General features: G+C 38.1%; 1 protein-coding gene across 1 annotated transcript; it reads right to left on the bottom strand.

Annotated features, from left to right (window-relative positions):
• Nucleotides 1-9,644: 9,644 nt before the first annotated feature.
• Nucleotides 9,645-12,557, bottom strand: LOC121431004 (class E basic helix-loop-helix protein 22-like). Its single transcript, XM_041628456.1, has one exon. The coding sequence runs from the start codon at nt 11,778-11,780 to the stop codon at nt 10,911-10,913; it is 870 nt and encodes a 289-aa protein (XP_041484390.1). The 5' UTR covers nt 11,781-12,557; the 3' UTR covers nt 9,645-10,910.
• Nucleotides 12,558-20,231: the final 7,674 nt, after the last annotated feature.

The raw sequence follows: 20,231 nt of genomic DNA, 5'->3' as shown, positions 1-20,231 counted from the left end.
TGTAGGTGGTTTCGATCCCGAATAATTTGACAAGCAAAAAAAGGGGGTGTTACTTTTGTCATACCCCATACCAGGGGGTGCTTCCTAGTCATGCAGCACACCTCCGCTTCCCAGGGCCATGAAAAAGGTTCCAAAATACGGACAAAGAAAGATTCTGATCAGCACCTTTTTTTCAGAGTGTAAGACAAATCATAATTAGCGTTTCGGTATAATTTTTACGAAAATCAAACTATAAATAATTACCTGAACCTCCATATTGCTTGCCTTATGCGATATAGGCAGAGATCTTATTGACAATGTTTCTATAAGGTGAATAGAGTCTTCGCATCGTCATGCAGAGTGATTTAAAGAAACAATAAATGTATTAAAATGCCTGTCAAAACAATGAATAGCTGGGAGATCTTTGTCGAAAGTTGGTAAAACCGGAGCAGCAGTTTCGTCCTAAGTATCGGAACTGACGAATAGTTGAAAATTTTTCGATTATCCCTAGTCCAGGGCAAACTTACTGTTTTAATTTTAACATTTCGAGAAAGACTTCGTGTCTGCTCTTCATACAGGGTATTTGACAATACATTTCCTATCTTATTGAGAGTGTTCTGCATCGTAATGACGAAAACACCTTATGAGACACTGTGAGATATAAAAGTCACTCCCACCTTTCTTTGTCTTTAGCACTATCCAGCTTTCTTAAAATAGTAACACAGAAAACATCTTTTATATCATTTTACTTGATGCTTGGTCCTCATATATAAAGTCATTTTGATTTTTTTTTCATACCGCTATATCAGCCCTAATAAAGTTATCGGCGATATTTCCAAAATACATTAACATTTTAAGGATTTCAAATCTTTTAAGCCCCATTTAAAAAAAAAAAATATCGGTTTCGGTCATCTTGCAAATATGCTGTTACTTAAAATGTTTCTAAGAATGTTCACTGTCCGATTAATGATAGAATTGTGGGTCTTCTGAGCTGTGGATTCAGACTATACATCAAATCTGACATCATCGCTCGCGGTGCTGACGGAGAGCGTTTTGACACTTGCGCCGTCGTCCTCGGCAGATCACGCCGTCATGGTGGAAATCCGAGCAAATCTCCAACAACAAACATTGCAAGAAGGGGTTGTTATCATTGACTCAATTTTCCCGCCTCCCCATCAAAAAAAGAAATCCCCTTTTTCCAAAAAATTATTTACCGTAGCTTTTCCGGAATAATGAAATTAGTTGACACACAAGCTATGCGAGATTGATCGGGTCGGATGTGAAATGACGTGACGTATTTTGTCATCGTCTGACAGAAATAGTCTTATTTCATACCCTCGAGCAGATGTCTTCGAACGAGGGGGAGGAAAAATGATCAGGAAAGCATTCAAACGAAGCCAACTTATATTTCACAATGACATAAATACAAGAGCAATGGCAATGTAAACAACATAGCGGTGTCAGTACTGGTATAAATGAGCATGAAGGTAAATACGCCCAAGGCATGAAAATTATTATTTATGTCTCTTCTTTTGACGATTTTCCTATATATTTATGCTTCTATACAAATACGTCAGATTTGAAATTTGTCGATAGTTTTTGGACATTCCATTTGGAAAAACTTTCATTAGAATTCATCCTGTCCCCACCACCCTTTATTGTCTTTGTCATGATTATTTTTGTGGTGTCGTGCCCTTCAAGACCCCCCTCCCCTATCATATAAACGTCAGTGTTGTGGCATTTTAAAGATTTAAAAGATAAATTTTTAAAACCATATTGTCCCCAGAGGAGCGTTTCATGAAAGGATTTTATCCGACAAGTCTTGTTTTATCCGACAATTACCATAGTAACAGTACCTGTCAGCCAATGAGAATCAGGGAAAGTTGTCAGATCTGACAACTTGTCGGACAAAAATGTTGATGAAACGCTCCCCTGATGTCACTGTGTGGTAATGCAATTTAGCAATATAATTCTACCAAAAGTAATATACATGAATGAGTCAGTTCATATGAACTGAGTTAAAAAAGATCATTCACTGGAAAAATATTCTTACAATTATCTGTCAAGTCATCAAATAGTATCTCTCCGTACAGCAAAGTAGCGGCCGTGCCTGAATACACAGACTACATCCCAATCGATCACGAATTTGTCGAAGTAAGCCGATCGCGACTAATTCCGAAAGGACATGGCGCTAATTTGCTCTAAGTAGTCATCAAGCCTTGTTTATATAGAATCGGGAGATATAGAGAGAGACACATCCATTCATTATCATCTCCGTGATATTTACGAAGAAAGGAATACTGATTGGAAACAAAATAGGATTTGTTTGAGCTGTGCGCCATATCAGTCACATGATCAATCATATTACTTCGCACGGCAATACAACAGTGATTTACCCCCCCCTTACTTTACTTATTTAAACCTTGGCACGCAAAAGTTGCAATTCCGCACATTCGTACAACTAGAGTCACCAATTGCAATAATTAATTTTCTCCCTTACACTAATGATATCCGATAAGCTACGAAATGGTTATAGTTCTTAAGTAACATCTTTATAATTATTATAAGTATAAAAAAATGTGCAATATCGAAATCTAGATTGTAAGGAAATATTTGTTAACATCATCCTCCCAAGATTGATTCAGCGTGTAGAGTTTTTCAGAGACCCCCCCCCCTCCCTCTCTCTCTCTCTTCATTTCCTCTTTGCATAATGTGTAGCCTTTACGAAAACAAATCTACTTTGATACACAAAACTATCCTTCTTAAGGAATAGGCCTATTTAGGTTTTGTGAAAAAGCAACAAAGATCAAACATAGGCCTACATCCTTTAAATAAAACACCTTCATTTTTGTTAAGGGTGCATCAAATCTCAAAGACTGTCTTTGTCATGATTATTTTTGTGGTGTCGTGCCCTTAAAGACCCCCCCCCCCCCCACTGTATCATATAAACCTCAGTGTTGCGGCATTTTAAAGATTTGCAAGTTGAATTTTTTAAAACATTGCATCACCCCACGCGTGAAGCAACAATTTTTGTATAGACCTACATGACACATTGATAAAGGATACTACAGGCACTGTTGAAAAATTTTGTACATAATTTAGGAGGAAGCAATATTTTTATCAGCGATAACAGGGGATAATTATGATATAATAATTATACTTGCTTATATAGCGCTTAATACTTACTTTGTCAGAAGTCTTTAAGCGCGCTACAGTATATGCAGCATAATTACCCTGGCTTAAGCAATGCAGCTGTTACGCGCGCTGCGTTTCAAGGAATAAATTCCTGCCAGGCACCCATTTACCTCACCTGGGTTGAGTGCAGCACATTGTGGATTAATATATATATATATATATATATATATATATATATATATATATATATATATATGCTCTAATTCATAATTTAACTATTCACATCATAAGAGCAAATTAAACTTTGGATATAACCTGATTCTTCATACATGATGTAGGTGTTCATATGGTTGCTAACCTGGTTCATATTGTATACACTCAAAAAAGATTTACCCAATAAGGGGTAAAATGGGAACATGTATGTTAGTTGGGTAAAAAGATACCGAATACTTTTGTAAATTTTATGCAATGTTGCGTTGAAATTTACCCTTAAAACATGCATTTAACCCACTATGGGGTTTTAAAAAAATCCCAGCAGCAAATATGCATGTTCCCTTTCTAACCAATATTGGATAAACTTTTACTCTGTGTTTCTAGAGTGTAAGGAGTTGAATGAAAGCGTTAACACACTGCCAATGGTCGTGGCGCCAGGAATCCCTACGCAGTGCATACCCGCGAATGTGGGTCGGTGGTGGCTGGGTGTTTTAAGGGCACATCTGTCATCGGTAGCCTGTATTAACTTAAGTAAACTTGTCTAAGGCTCGAGTGTGTCCAGGCGCAGTGGTGATAATGATGGGGCTTATCCCCTTCATCTTGTGGAGTCATTGGCATGGGTTTGTACAGGAGCTCGTGTCAATATCTCTCCATCATCGTAATGCTTGGAGAGATGACAATATATTGGGGTTGGATGCATCGGGTGGGGGAGATAGGGAAAGAGAGAGTAAGAAAGAAATGTAAGAAGAGTTAGTGAAATAATACTATAATGAATCAAGAAGAATAAGAAAGGGAAAAGGATGGCGAGGAGGAGAAGGAGGAGGAAGAAGAGGAGAAGAAGAAGAAGATGAAGATTATACTGATTGACGGATCATCTTGTGAATGCCATGAGAAAGAAAGAAAAAAAAAAAAGAAAGAAAGAAAGAAAGAAGAAAAAAGAAAGAAAGAAGAAAAATAAAGAAAGAAGACAGAGGACAAATAAGAACAATAAGACGAAGAAGAGCTAAAAAGAAAAGAAAATATACATGATATATAAGTAATTGAAATAGTGGGTAAATGTGTGTTAGTTTATACAAATACTGATGTCATTGTTTTTTCTGATATTTTCTATACAAGACATCCTCTCAATATCAACATGATAAATTTGTATATTTTTTTTCTTAAATCGGAACAAGCAATCTGGAAAATGTAAAGTTTGTACGTATGCGTCTCGATGTGTGATTAAGAGAAGAGATGGAGAGTATATGACGAGAAACTCGACCAAAACCTTTCTTTTGTTATTACTGCTTTTGAATTAGTCATTTCCCCTTTTGTGTCTTTTGAAACGCACTCTGTTAGAAAAATCATCCTTAAAATAAAAGGAGTTCCTGCAGCAATTCTCGAGATTACTTGTAATCTTACCAGATTGCGCAATCTTACAGGAAATTGGTATTTGGTGTATGGAATCTTACAAATTTCCTTAAATAAAACATCTTTTTCCCCTTTTTAAACAGACCTGTTCTGTTAAATTGCGGCAAAATTCCTGTTTTATGAATTTGCAGAATGATAGTGTTATTGATTTTTGCAAATTCTTCCCTTTTTTTTCTATAAAATCAGGGGTTTTTAACAGTGCATGATCCTGTTTGAGGTAGCCCATATCATAATTTATACACCATGTCTAACATTAAGAATTGCCATGCCTTCAGCAGAATAAATGCCACGATTTCATCCGTTTAAAAGCATGAAACTATGGCATGACAAATTCCTATGGTGTAAAAAGCACCATGAACATGTAAATATTCATGGTACCCTCACACACACACACCCACACACACAAGAAAGAGAAGAGAAATTGTGTCCTTAACACGATAAACATGATGAAGTTTAGCTCGTCCAATCATAGTTAGATATTAAACAACTCTCAGCTTTCCGTGTATCATATTTGTATCAACTCCTTGCATTTTACTTAACCCTCTTTGTAACTCTCACTGTAATTCATTTTGCCATCATCCCACACTTCTTTCTTCCCTACAATGTCAAATTTAACTCGGTGTTGCGTAAGCTGGGAGTGAACTCTGTTCCGAGTCAAATAAAATTACTCGTTTTCGAGTCCGTGTAATTTTGACTCAGTATTGAGTGAATCTTGGCTGATGCCACACCATTATGGGTAAAATTGATTCAAAATCTCTGTCACTTCAATTCAGAATGTAATTTGCTCCCAGCCGACGCCATTCAGAGTCTAATTTGACGCAGTGGAAATACGCGCGCTACTGGAAAGCACATGGTGTCCCGGAGTGTGGTGCCACAGTGTGAAACACACTGTGAAATCACCTTCAAACTGTTGGATTTGAGCATTTCAGCAGTGTGAATTACGTATCCACATAGTCGACCATGTGAACAGTCACACTATCGAGGTTTCCACAGTGTGAACAATCTTCACACTGTTAAATTTGAGCATTTCAACACTGTAAATTACGTATCCACATAGTCGACCATGTGAACAATCACATTATCGAGGTGTCCACAGTGTGAACATATCTTCACACTGTTGAATTTGAACATTTTAACAGTGTGAATAATATTTTCACAGTCATAGTCCACTATGTGAACACACTGTGCTCACACTGTTTGACACTTTATCTATCCACCCTCTATCGACTTGTCTTTTTCTTCTTCTTCTTCTCCTCCTCCTTCTTCTTCTTCTTTTTTTCTTCTTCTTTTTCTTCTTCTTCTTCTTTTTCTTCTTCTTCTTTTTCTTCTTCTTCTTCTTCGTCACGTTATCTCTCCCCTCCTCTCTCCCTGTCTACCCCTCTCTCTCTTTCCCATTTATTATCTAAAATTACTCTGTGATGTCTAATACCGATCGTTGTGTTATTTTCTTTTGCATAATTAGATCTTTCTTCTACGCAGATCCGATACAGCGTTATATTCTATCAAAGCTTCATCGCAATAATGAACAATAAGACATCAGCATGCACAATGTGATTTTATGATTATGAAGTTTACAAAACAAGAAAGAATCAGGTGGAATATTAAATTTTGTTGGAATCTGTAACACGCAAATTATACATTTGATCTTACTTGCATTACAAGATCGTAAAACTGTTAAACAGGAGTTCACAGGACAACAAAAAAAAGCTCTCCACCATGTCCACTGCTCGCTGTCTCCCCATGAAATAAAAATCATCAGTGCGCTTCCTAATATGTTCAAATAACCGACGCATTATACACACAAAATATGCAACGCCAAAACAAATGACGAATAGGGGATTTAACCAGCGTGTTCGCGGTGGATAAAGAAACTTTCTGTGTATCATGCCGTATCTTCGGGGGTAGGGTAGTCTGTGGCGCCCTGGCTGACCTTGGCATCACTTTCCTTAACATCTGTCATGCTATTAGTATCATAAAAACAAAGAATAAGAGATGAAAGCGATGTCGGATGATCACTGTGAGGATGTGAATGAGTATTCCGGGGTGAGATTGAAAAGACAACTTGATATAAATGTCCCCATTTGTTTTTAAATAACCTGTGTGTAGGCGAATAATATGTGTCAAATCCTAACGATAATTGATAAAGATGCAAAATCATTGGTGAGGGAATCTAACAGAATTGGCTGCGTTTGACATTTATGCCTTTATTTTGTCGGAAACACGCTAACTAAAAGATGTCTTATTTATATTCATAAGAGCGTTTTTAGTAGCAATAAGCAATATTCTTGAACACCGACAGTGATCAAGGATGTAGGGGCGATATGTTCCCCGATTTTTTTTGTACAGCAACCACTGGTTGCACCATTTTTAAAAGAATTGTACGTTTCTTTCCAGACTTTTTGTTTTTTCTCATGGAATAGCAAGTCTATAATTTGACCCTCATCTAATAGATACCGAAATTTCAAACTGAAAAGGAAAAACATTTTTGCTAGACTATAAATCTAGGGGGGGGGGTAATAATCGATATCTGAATGTGTACACATTTAATAAAAGGACCTTTTAAGATATTGGTCATTTTTGTTTCTTTCTCACAAAAGCAAAATAATGAGACCAAAGCAATAAAATAATTGAAAAATACATTTAATTCTAAATATTTTAATTATGTTTTCCATTCTTTCTAAACGAAAACAAAACAGTCTATGAACCAATTAAGATATCTATATGGTTTTGCATGTATAAGGTTAATTGAAATTTTGAGGGGTTTGAGCCATTTGAAAAGCGCGTTGTAAATATCTGGCGCTATTATTATTATTATCATTATTATTATTGATCTATTATTATTATCATTATTATTAACATTAGTATTAACATTATTATTATTATTAATATCATCATTATCAAAACTATTATCATCGTCATTATGATTATTATCATCATTATCACTCTTATGAAGGAACCAACTTTTAAACTAACTGGAAGTCGAAAGCTATAGGCATAATTAAAGTCAACATGGAAAAACGAAAGAAACTATTCTTGACATGACACAACGTTTTGTAAACTCTGACTTCAAAACAGCGTTGGAGTAGTTAGATTGTCTATTTAATTATTCTACTGTAAGAGTTGGTCTTACTAAGTACATGTGTTTTTAGAAGTGATATTGAACGTTTAACATCGATTTATGAGATTTGATATTTTACAAAAGATTGATGAAAATTGTTTTTATATCGGGTGAGGAGGAACATTCGAAACAAGTGAAACAATCGCAATTTCCTTGCGTTCGTAGAAGACAGATGTTGACATGGTAAGTGAACGCGGCAGATAAACATGTTGAAATGGTAACTTGTCATCGTACAGGATTCGACGTGGGATTCCACCGCAAATTGGCGCCATTTGCACGCCTGGTTTGCGGTGAGCGGACTGCGCGAACGATCGCACCAAAAGGCCCCCGGCTCTCCGCAGCCAGCACATCCTCTCTCTAACCATGTTCTAGAATTCCCAATCCTTAGATCCTATTTTGACTGATTTCTACCCCATTTTTTCCATACCTTCTTCATTCCTCTAATTCAATCACTTTTTCGTCAAGTTATCTCCCGAGGAAATTGTCGGTTTCATGTTTTCCTTCGAGCAGTCCCCATCACCTCCAAACCATCTTCTAATTGGGATTAGTACACGAGGCTGGTTCTGCGTGTTTATACCGGCGTGATTGGCCGCCTATCTGCGGTTGAAGCTTTGCCTCGGAGCTGCTGTTATTAAAAACATCCCAAATCCCTATACTCCGCCTACCACTAATGTCTTAAAACAATCACAAAACCTTGGGGACATTTTTCCACTTTGCTAGCCCCCCTTGTGCTCATATCGTGGATCAAATGTGAAAAGGAAAGGGCAGGGGCGAATAAGACTTATTCGATTTAGGCTGTTGATTTAGCAAATTGTTGAATGGTAGGTGAATATTAGAATGCCATGATTAGTATCTGAACTAGAGGGAGAAGGCTCTGAGCCAAAATCAATACATCCAAGAAAATCATTCAATATTTTCAAAATTGACTCGATAAAAGATTTAAGGCCCGAGAAAATAGCCATATAAATGCATAAATTCTTATAGTAACTGTATATTGATAGTCGATTAGTGTTTAATGGCATCCTTGTTTTATTACGCAACGTTAAAATTTTAATCATCAATAGATCTAAAAACATAGACATGAATCGGTCTCAAATCAAAATTTGCATCAGCCAAATAATCTTAAAGCGTTACTTGTATCCTTATTTTCTCAACAGACTTGTTCGGCTACATTTATTTCACCTAAAAAATCATTTGAAATATTCGAAATTGACTCGAGAAAAGATTTTAGCTAAAAAAGATTTAAGTTCTATCGCGATACAAGACAAATTGTTGCCCGAATCAAAATTAGCGTAGGCGTTGAAGGGATTGATGTAATGTTTATTTGTTACATGTTTCAGTTTTGTTCCAACACGTACATGACGTAGCGTTGCCATAGAGACCAGACAAAATGACTATTCATTACGACTAACTTGTATTATATACCGTAATTATACATATTTTTATTTGTTTCCCTGTAAACTCAAGTGCAACATTCACCTCACAATCATTCAAAATTTGAACCAAGTTGTTCATTGACAGCCAAATAATTATTCAAGAAAGGGAATATAAATAATCCCAATCAAAATTCAATATACTTGCTAACTATTACATTAACACCATTTTAAATGGAATTATACAGGGGAATGGAGGTACTTTGTCCAAAATATAGAAATCTTAGAAGCATAACATACTATGAAGTACATGACATAAAAAATAAAATTGAACTGTAGCAATATGTATAACAAATACGATGTGCGAAGGAAATGAGTATTTATTTGAAGAGATACTCTTTTTTGGTTTATACACATAGTAACCCTAAAATCGACTAATACATGATTGTATTTCATTGATGAATTTATTCCTGCATTTAAGTAATGCTCCCAGATTGATTCTTCATGTAATTTTAAAACCTCATTGATAACAAATCACCCCTCTTCCTTATTTTGGAGCTGAGCTATAGAAATCTGTTTTCTAATTCAAAAATATCATATAGCATGCGATTGTGTTACGAATATAAACGGTCATTTCAGGATACTGAGTTGTAACCATAATTAACATAAACAATTCTAGTATGTTGGTTTTTTTTCTGATAATGGTTTCAATTTTTTTAAACATATTTAAGAGTTAAAATAACCGGACAGCACACCAGTAACATTAATTCACATTTTAAAGTCCTCTTCAAGCAGTGCCTATTGATACTCGCCCAACGAAACCAAAATGAATAAACATCTCCCGAAAAAAGCCTGTATTGATAAATATGTCTGCAACAATTTATTCTTTTTATAACGTTTCCATCACTATTTATGCAAAATTCCCTTATTGACACGACCCTATTTTATCATACTATAGTTAGGTAATGTTTGACAAAAGATTCAAAATATTTGGCAGAAATAGATACATTTCGTAAGAGATTTATCATTACGGTTCTAAAACTCGCCAATGACAATCACCAACACTCCTTGATGTATTCATATACTGTGAATCAGCTTGACGTCATACAACATTAAACACATGTATACTCCATGCATTGTGTACACCAAGTCCTATTCTATTTCAAACTAGAGCGATGATTGAATAAAACAGATTCTTCAAATTAAACTTTGAAGAATTAAAGCTTCGGTCACGTTGCAATGTAATAGATGATATTTCTGTGTGAAAACCAATTCTTTCATAAACGAACTCTCGTATGTGGAATGCACTCTTGTCGAATAAATTATATTATAATCACATTATGCTCGTCACTGTAATCTGAATTCAGAACTCAACTCTATTTCGTTCACATTATACAAACTTAAAAACAGGAGATACCCTTACATGATCGAGTTGAAATGATTAGGATCTATCTTAAACTGGCATTGTCACATGATTTAACAAAATCTCCAATGTACAAGTATTAGAATTACAGAAATACACTACTTTGGTGGTGATAACATTGAACAATTATTGATGCAATAGATTGTACACTTAGCGTAATTATTCGACCACGTTTACACCGTCAATCAAAAGTTTTGGGGAGAACAATAAATAAGGAAAGTTATTAAATATTTCATCATAAAATCGGAAAGTTTGAGAGTCAGAGAAAGGAATGATCACTTCTTTCATGATTCCGATTAAGGGATGGTCTATCGATACAACGATGGCAAGATAACGACGATGATGACGATTGCACACCATTCCGACGGCAAGAGATTGGGAGATTGATGGCGGTCGAGGGGCTTTCAAGGACCTTACTTGCAAGAGCATGCCCACTGCTGTTTCGAGCGACGATGTCAGGGGTGTGGTAGGCGGGCGAGATCGGGTAGGTGGTCGACGACAGAGCCGGTGGTAAGCAAAGCTGAGGCTGGTTCATGAAAGTGAAAATCCGTCGCATCTCCTCGAGTGCATTCGCCTGCATCAGGATATAGTTCTTAGCGAGGAGCAGCGTGGCAATCTTCGACAGCTTACGAACCGATGGGCTGTGAGCGTAGGGGATAACGCCCCGTAGATCATCCAGGGCATCGTTTAGATCGTGCATACGTCGACGCTCTCGAGCATTGATATTTAACCGAATCTGCTTCTGAACTCGCGGGTCGCATTTTTTTGTCAAATGTGGTTTCATGCCCTTCTTCACTGCCTTTCCCACTCCATCTCGATGTCCGTGATATTTCGCGCTCGTCGACGTTGAAGTCGATCCTCTATCAACCCGTTCCTTGGGATGCTTCACGACGCTATCGACGTCGCTATCAGTGTCGCCCTCCCACTCCGGACTTTGCATCTTCATGGTCGTAGACAACGCTTTGTTGAAGATCTCAGCGTTGCCGCAATTGCTCATCATCCGGAGGCATTGAAGGGCTCGCTGTCGAGGGTAGTCGACGCTCGATGTCTCCTGGTCGATGACCTGCATCTTGGAAGGTTTGAAAGACTGTTCTATCACTCCGATATCGACAATTCTGCGATTTTCCATTTTAAGCACACTGGTTAACCTTGATAAAATAACTTAGACAGCTGGGTCAGCTTTATCTTTTAGTTGAAAATAACGTTTAAAGTTTACTTCATCTGGTGCTCCCTGCCTCTCTTTCCTGAGGGAGCTTTGAATGAAATCAGTTACCAGAAATTGAAAGAAAATGGCGGGATGTATTATTTCCAAACTTTTTCACAAACTTATATCAATAACCTGGCCCGTCTCCTGAAACATGTCATGTCTATGGTGCTAACGCTTCGAAGAACCTTTACTCACATCGTTTAGGTTATGGTGACTTATCTCCTTTCTGAAAAGTGTCGAAATTACAGACTTGGTCTTAAAAATGCACAGTCTGAGTCTGCAACTTGATATATTTCCTCTAGTAAAATGCAGTTATCGGAAAGATTATTGGGTTTAAGCAGTCACAATTGTCACGATTGTCCAGATTTTCAAGCAAAAACAGACAGGCAGGTTTCCTCCCAATTCATGTACTTTAATGAAGTGAAAGTCGCTAGAAAATCACACCAAACTTTCTGATGTACTGCAATTAAATTGATAAAGGCTAGATAATGAACAGTGCAATTCAATCAAATGTTGATTTACAAGTTGATCATCATGCAGTTCGGTCAACACACTCGAATTTTCTAAAGCTTCAAATGATTAAAATAATTGACTAAGAAATCACGATGAAATGGATCTTGACTTCCTAAACATCTCATTTGCTGTTTGATGATATTAAGTCAAAGCAAATTCGAATGTAATACGGAGTAAACCACTCCTGCGAAGTTCAAATTATGGAACACGAAATACCAAAACGGTCGATTTTGTTTGACGACAAGCTGACAGAGACAACTGGTGTTATTTGGACGTCTTTGGTAATTGCTGTAAGTACTTGAGTGTCGAGAGCGAGTTGGAGTGGGATCGGAAACCAACCAACTCTTCGCGGTCAAATGATCAGTTTAGTGGCTCTCGATGGCTTGGGTATCCTTCCTATATCATCCCAAGAGATCGGGATGAGGCCGCCTATATCCCACTCAAAATATCCCCCATCAACGCCATCTCCCTCATCCAAACGCGCTAATAGAGCTCACTTATTGGCGCGCGAAATAAAGTATAAAGAGTCGAACAAACATCGCAGACGATCTCTCCTAACCCCGCTCCCTCTCTCTCTTTCTTTCACCCCCCCCCCCCTCTCTCTATCTGTCTCTCTCTTTATTTCTCTGAATTCACTTATTTGCTTTAATTTCTTCAGGCTTCTCGTTTTCCGCTCATATACGCCCAACATCAACACACACCCACACTCACTAAGTTGGAATTTTTTTCCTTCCTCTGTTCAGCACCATCATGCCTCCCTCACACCCTCACCCTCTCCCTCAGGCACACACAAACTCTCTCTTCCTCTTCACCTTTCTTTTTTATGGTAGTATTTTCATCGATTGTTCAGAGCATATAATAGCTTTACTGTAAAATTGAAAATAAGTTGAATACAATGAAAACAAATTGTTTCCAAAATCTACTTGGATTATTCACATTATTCAAGAAGGTCCCTCCTCCTTCTCTTCTCCCTCCTCTTCTTCTTCATCTTTTACTACTAGTATTTCTTCTTCTCTTTCTTCCCCTTCCTCTTCTTCTTCATCTTCTTTTTCTTCTTCTTCTTCTTTTCCTTCTTCTTCTTCTTCAGTCTTTTCCTCCTCCTTCTCCTCCTTGTTCATCTTCTTTTTCTTCTTCTTCTTCTTCTACTTTGTCTTTTTCTTTTTCATCTTCTTTTATTTCTTCTTCTTCCTCTGCTCCTCCTCCTTCACTTTTATCCGGGATTTTTGCACAAGTCAGCAGAATGAACAGTGTTCTTTATAGTGCCATCGGATTCAATAGACTCAAACGATTCTATGCAAAAAAAGTATGACAGTTATGTCATGTATATTATTGTTAAAGATAAAACCATAGTCTTAAAACTATAAGTAAGGAAGTTATTTCATTTAATTTTTATTTGATAAGGGAGAGATCATTTGAGTCTATTGAATCCGATGGCACTTTAGATTTGGGCATTCCTAATCACATATTAACTTGCAAGTCAACTCTCACTTTTTTGTCATTTTCAGTCAATAAATAGAATGCCATTTTACTTTCATGAAATTAGTAACCGTCAACTATTATTCCTCTTGTTTGACTCACAATCAGTGTGGCCTATATCAATTTCATATCACATTTTTTTTAAATAAACATACATATTCTTAAAATAAAACACTAAATAAGCCATTACTATTTTTTTTCCTAATAAGTCTTCTTCGTGAAAATGAATTTACGGAGACGTTCCCCACACACAGCAAAAACTGTGGTGTTAACCGGTGTACATAGAGGACCACACCAGTTATTTTACACCGTTGTTAAATTGGTGGTGTTAGTTTTACACCTATAGGTGTTATTACAACACCTTTTGTTGTTACATTTACACTCTTTGGTGTTATGTTTAATCTCTAGGGTGTAATTTTAACACCTCAGGGTGTGGTCCTCTATTAACACCATTTGGTGTCAGGTTTAACACCGCAGTTTTTACAGTGCAGCGCGTTTGATAGAATCGTTTATAGAGATATAGTTCCACATAAAAGTTAAAATTGATGGCAGAAAGAATATTCAGCGATTAAATGTCATTTACCTCTTTCTTTGATCAAAGAGAGGAGAAGAAAGAAAGGCAAGCACACAGACAGCAGAGATACACAGACAATATAGACGGAAAGTTTCGAGAAGAAGAAGAAAAGAAAATAAGAATTAGATAAAAATTGGTAATGATGTCGATTTAGATTCAAGTGGCAAAGGAGGATACAAGAGTCGCAGTGAGTGAAAAGCTCAAACACCAGGACTTAAAATTGATTAATCCGCTTTCGCTTGGCTAGGTAACCGCGGGTGTTCAATGGGATTGCGATGCCGGCGTCGTCTGCAAGTTCAAGGCTTGTAAAAATCGGGCGGGTCTTTTGAGCGATACTTATACGTTGACCAATCTCCCACCGCCGCCTGTCTGCCCAAATCAAACAAGAAAACCAATAGACATTGAGTCACAAATTTCACAGTATTGATGCCTCTTTCCAATCAGATAATGAAAGGTGGGGGACAATTAAGGAATGGCTAAATAGAGAATGGATATTCGGTACTTTGATTACCAATAGAGTGATTTGGAAAATCGCAGGTTTTAATCTGCGCGTCATCTTCTTTTATCGCGTGCATAGCGAACTCGGCTGATGCAGTTATCTGGCGTGAAGGGGCTTGATGTGACGTGCTTATACTTAATCATTACTACACACAAAATCTTGACTTTGAAATTTGGGCTTATCCTGAAGAAGTTAAAAGCTTTTGTTGGTTACTGAAATGTTTTGTTCATGGTTCACAATTATTCAAATTCATAACTTATACTAAGGAAAACGATTATTCAATTCCACTCCTTTTCACCATTTTCCAGAATGCTTTGTATAATCCATAATCAATAATAACAAACTTGCAATTTAGCAGCTAATTCCAAATGTAAAAGTAAATATTGTATGTGATCCAAATTGCAATTTTCTAATCATGAAGTGGTTTGGTAACCATGGTAACCCAATGCTTGCAGGGGCCGCGGAAGCGGGGGGGGGGGGTCCAAACCGTGTACAAAAACGTGAAAATGACCATATGAGTGTGATTTTTTTTTGCATGGTCTGTCCCGCCCCCCACTTTGAAAACCGTTCCGCGGCCCCTGGCTCGTACTATACCATTCCCATATATCTGCTCCCTAAAATAAAAATATTGTACTATATTGATTACATTGATGGTCGTACTATATACTTACGTTAATTTTTACAATTGGGGGGATCATACCCTGTACGTATTTCAGGTTATTTTTAGTTTAATTTGATTGAGAAATTATATACTCTTCATATTTGGATTGTATGTAGATTTATTCTCGAAATGTCTTGTCTGCGCTGAAGTCATAGAGGCAACATAACTGTCCATTTGCTAGCCGAGATATTGGCTCCGTATCATCATGATCATCATAGTGATAATTTTCTTATAATGTTGAGCATATATGACGTCACAATAGAAGGGAACACATCGAAATGAAATCCCATCAACTTTGTCCTTTAAGTCACTTCAAGTTAAGCTCGATCATTTCATCTCGGTTTGTGTGTGTTTTGAACGTGTCAACGAGGTATTTTTGTAATAAGACGTCAAACGGCGCCTGCATCTGGCCTTAGTTTCCCGCCAAAATTGCTTTGCCGGGACAGCCTGCAATCCGATGCAGTGATGAGCGGTTTTTGACAATTTGGCATTTTCATTTTGGAATATCTTATTTTGAATCATGCAATTTCAAACGCTGCAGAACAGGGAGCTATCTCTAAAGGGTCCAAATTATCCAGAATATGTACAAGTATTATATAAGTGTAATAACACACAAGAAGTCCCCATTTTGGATTTCATTATTTTTTGACACAGTTCATTCTATGAGAACACAAAAATTAATGAAATCCCGTGTGTTGTTCCAAGCATTAGGGTTTAAGGTGACATTCAAAAACAAAGTGGTAGTTTCATGTGCGGTCTGGATGATTCGAATTGACGCATCATCTTCTGAATGACACTCTGCCATAGCAGGATAAACAGAGGATGAATTACAAGAAATGGCAATTTATGTTGGGTTTGGATGCAAGGGCAAAATGGGGGGGGGGGTTGAGAGGGGTGGGAGAAAGAACGAGAAGAAAGAAACAAAGGAAAGAACTGTTGATAAAGGAAGTGAGAAAGGAAGGAAACACGAAGAAGAAGAAAAGAAAATGGGGGAGAATATGAAGATGGAGGAGAGGAAGAAGAAGAAGGAGGAGGGTTAGAAGAAATAAGAAGAAGAAGAAGGAGGAGGAGGAGGAGAAGAAGAAGACTGAAGAAGAAGAAGAAGGAAAGGAAAAGTAAAAGAAAAAGGAGAGGAGAAGAAGAAGATTAAAAGAAGAAGGAAGAGAAGAAAACGGAGATGAAGAATTACAACAATATAAGGAGATGAAGAAGAATTAGGAAGACGAAAAAATGGTGAATACGATGTAAAAAGGGAAAGTTATTCAATGAAAATTTAGCTTATTTTCACAAAACATTTATGTAGAGCCCGCACACCGAAATATGTTTAAATGCTAAATGATATAACTTTCTTATATTAGATCAATTTTGATGAAATTTTCAGTGCTATGACTTTTCTCTATTAGTTGAAATAAACTTATTTTGGGATAGACTTGCCCTATGAAAAGTAGAAGCACGGAATTGTAATTGGAAAAGGAGGGAGAAAGTACGGAAGACAGGGTAAAATAGAACATGGGGAGGGGTGGTGCATCTGGTAATAGGGAGATCGAGGCTAAGATGGAAAAGGTCGAGTGATGAGGGGAGCAGCACGAGCAAGCATGAGGATATTCAAGAAATTCTTCATTCTCCGATGACAATGAAAAGTAGAATAAATGTTGAGCATATGGCCGTGCATCGAGAAAGGCGCATCTTGTAAGATCTATTACCGGGGCGTTCCGGGCCTCGCACGCATCAGCGCCCTGCTCTCTGCGGGGTGCTTTGCCTCGTTATTCACGCACAAAGTGGTCTCTCGGTGTCGACGCTCTAAAAACACAATTTTCTCATATTCTCACTCATTGTATCTTGGAATAACTTATTATTTCTCATCTTTGCACTTTATATCCCCTTTTATCGATCTGTTGACATATTCTGCTGACATTATCAAGCGCAAGTTCTCCCTTTGTCGCCGAACATCAGAGATAGCGAGAATGTTTTGTAGGTCGGATCGGTGAGAGGATAGCTTATTTCATGAAGGACTTTTCCCCCGTTGCGTCTGTGAGGCTCCAATTCTAGAAACCAGAAAATTATTGAACAGATGATAAATTTGCACACGCAGAACTGTTTTGACTAAAATAATGCAGAACTTGAAGGCCATGTCCATCCCAACAAGAAATCAATTATATGATAGAGTAACGACAAGTAAACAACTGCAAAGATAAACCCCCCCAAAAAAAATCTCCCCAAGTCGCATATAGATTAAGTAAAGTCCATGTAAAGACATTATTTTTTTTCAATTTCGTATTAACATTTTTAAGAACGACATTGCATATCTAGGGAGTCGACGGTGTCAAGTACTTTTTATATCTTTTCCGTTTTATCATGTCGTATATGAAATGTGTATTTCGGGTATCACAAAAAAGGGTCACAATCATGCGGGTAATTAATAAATAAATGAATTAATTAATTTATAAATGGTGTAATCAAACATCGCCATTTACTGTATTCGCCAGCATGATGCATCATCTTCAGATTAAAAAATATATACATGTATATATATATGAATAAATCGCAAAGGCATGCATCAAGCATGTCAAGAGTTAGGAGGTTGAGGAGGGGGTAAATTAAACATGGCATGAGAAGTGTAGAAAGATGGTGGGGTAGAAAGAATTCGAGATATCAGCCTGGGAGGGGGTGATGGGAGGAGATAATAATAATAATAGCTGGATTTATAAAGCGTTTTTGCCTGAGGATACAAAGCGCTTGCCTGGCTTATTACCCGGCTTTAGCTCGAGCTACCATCGCCGGCGCTCAGTGCATGCAAGCAATTTATCCTACCGGTACCCATCCACCTCACCTGGGTCGAGTGCAGCACAGTGTGGATAAATTTCTTGCTGAAGGAAAACACGCCATGGCTAGGATTCGAACCCACGACCTTCTGTTTGAAAGGCGAGAGTCAAAACCACTAGACCACGACGCGATCACAGATGTAGATGGTTCGGGAGGGTAAGGGGGGAAGAGAGAGGTTTGGAAGGAGGACGGAGTGGCCAATATGGAGGAGATAGAAGGGGATGGATGGGAGGAGATAAAGTGTTTTGAGGAGGATGGGGTAGGAGCTAGGAGATAATTATAGATGGGTGGGAGGAGAATGAGGATTTGAAGCATTGGCGGCGGACGCAACAATAGCCGTCCCCCCCCCCTCCCCCCAAACACAAAAGATAATCCTCTGCTCCGCCCCCAATGGTTGGGAGGAGGGAGGGGTGGGATGAGGATATAGGCATGAATAGGAGGGAGGGTTGACAGCTCGTTGAAAGGAGGGTGGGGTGGAGGACATATAGATGGTCCGGGGGGGGGGTAAGAGGAGAAGATATAGGGTTGACAAGAGGAAGGGGTGGCCAATAGGGAGGAGATATGGGCTTAGGATGGGCATGGTGAGAGGAGATAGATGTTTGATAATAATAATCGGCTTTTATATAGCGCTTAAGCGCTTTACAGATATATAATTACCCCGGTCATCGGATTCAATCAGTCATTCCAGCACACAATGTGTGCACATCCTCCACTCCCTGGGGAGAATTCCAGTCAGTCGCTGATGAGGCGCACACAGTACTGCATGGGGCCCGTTGCAGAAAGAGTTGCAATCGATCGCAACTCAAAAAATCATGCGCAACTTGATTTTCAACCAATCAACAGCGCTCATTTGGGACTTGCGTTTGATTTTTTGAGTTGCGTTTAAACGCAACTCTTTCTGCAACAGGCCCCTGGGCAAGCTACTATGGCTTTCACATCCTACCGGGTACCCATTTAGCACCTGGGTCGAGAGTGGCAAAGTGTGGATTAACGCCTTGCCGAAGGACGCCGGACCACGATGGGATTCGAACACACGACCCTCTGTTAACAAGGCGAGAGACAGAACCACTACACCACGGCACCACGGTTTGGAAGGAGGAAGGAAAGGGTGGTCAATATGGAGGCGATAGGGAGTTAGGAAGGATGTGGGAGGTGACAGAGTGCTTCGAAGAGAGAGAGAGGGGGGGGGGGTTGGGCAGAGGGATGGTTTGGAGGATGGACTGCTTGATGAAATCGAGAATGACATGGAGGTAGATGTTGTTGTTAAGATTGATGGCGCTTCATCCATCGAATTCGATAATTTCCCGGGGAAAGAGCATATATCTTTAAAGGGGAAAGTCCTACGTAACGGGAATACGGGAATAAAAACAAAGAAGAGGAAAAGAAAGGAAGAGAAAGAAGGGGAGGAGAGAAAAGGGGACATACAAAAAGATTGGTGTAATCTATCAATTAAAATATTGTCTGTCAGTCATTTCATACAGGAGCTCACTCTTGGGAAAATTAATTCAGAATGACATCGAAATTATTTTGACAAGTTCTAAAACTGATAAACCACACCTGTTGGCTCAAAATGTCATTGTTTTCTCTTATCAAACATACAACCCTCTTATCATACGTATACTCAAATATGTCACAACTAAAATCCTCAACGATTCTAGTCAGTAGTCTCCAATATCATGATATATTGTTGAGTAAATTTGCACTTCTCTATTGTAACATAAAGATTATTATTTTCACTTAATTCCAACAATCCTACACAGCATTGCATCATCAATTTTAGGGAAGCATGGGGTCGATGTCCACAGAGAGGATTCTACGGAGGAGATG

This window comes from Lytechinus variegatus, chromosome 17 (genome assembly GCF_018143015.1).
Source record: "Lytechinus variegatus isolate NC3 chromosome 17, Lvar_3.0, whole genome shotgun sequence".
In the NCBI taxonomy this organism is placed as follows: Eukaryota; Metazoa; Echinodermata; class Echinoidea; order Temnopleuroida; family Toxopneustidae; genus Lytechinus; species Lytechinus variegatus.
This window is presented reverse-complemented; position numbering and strand designations above follow the sequence as displayed.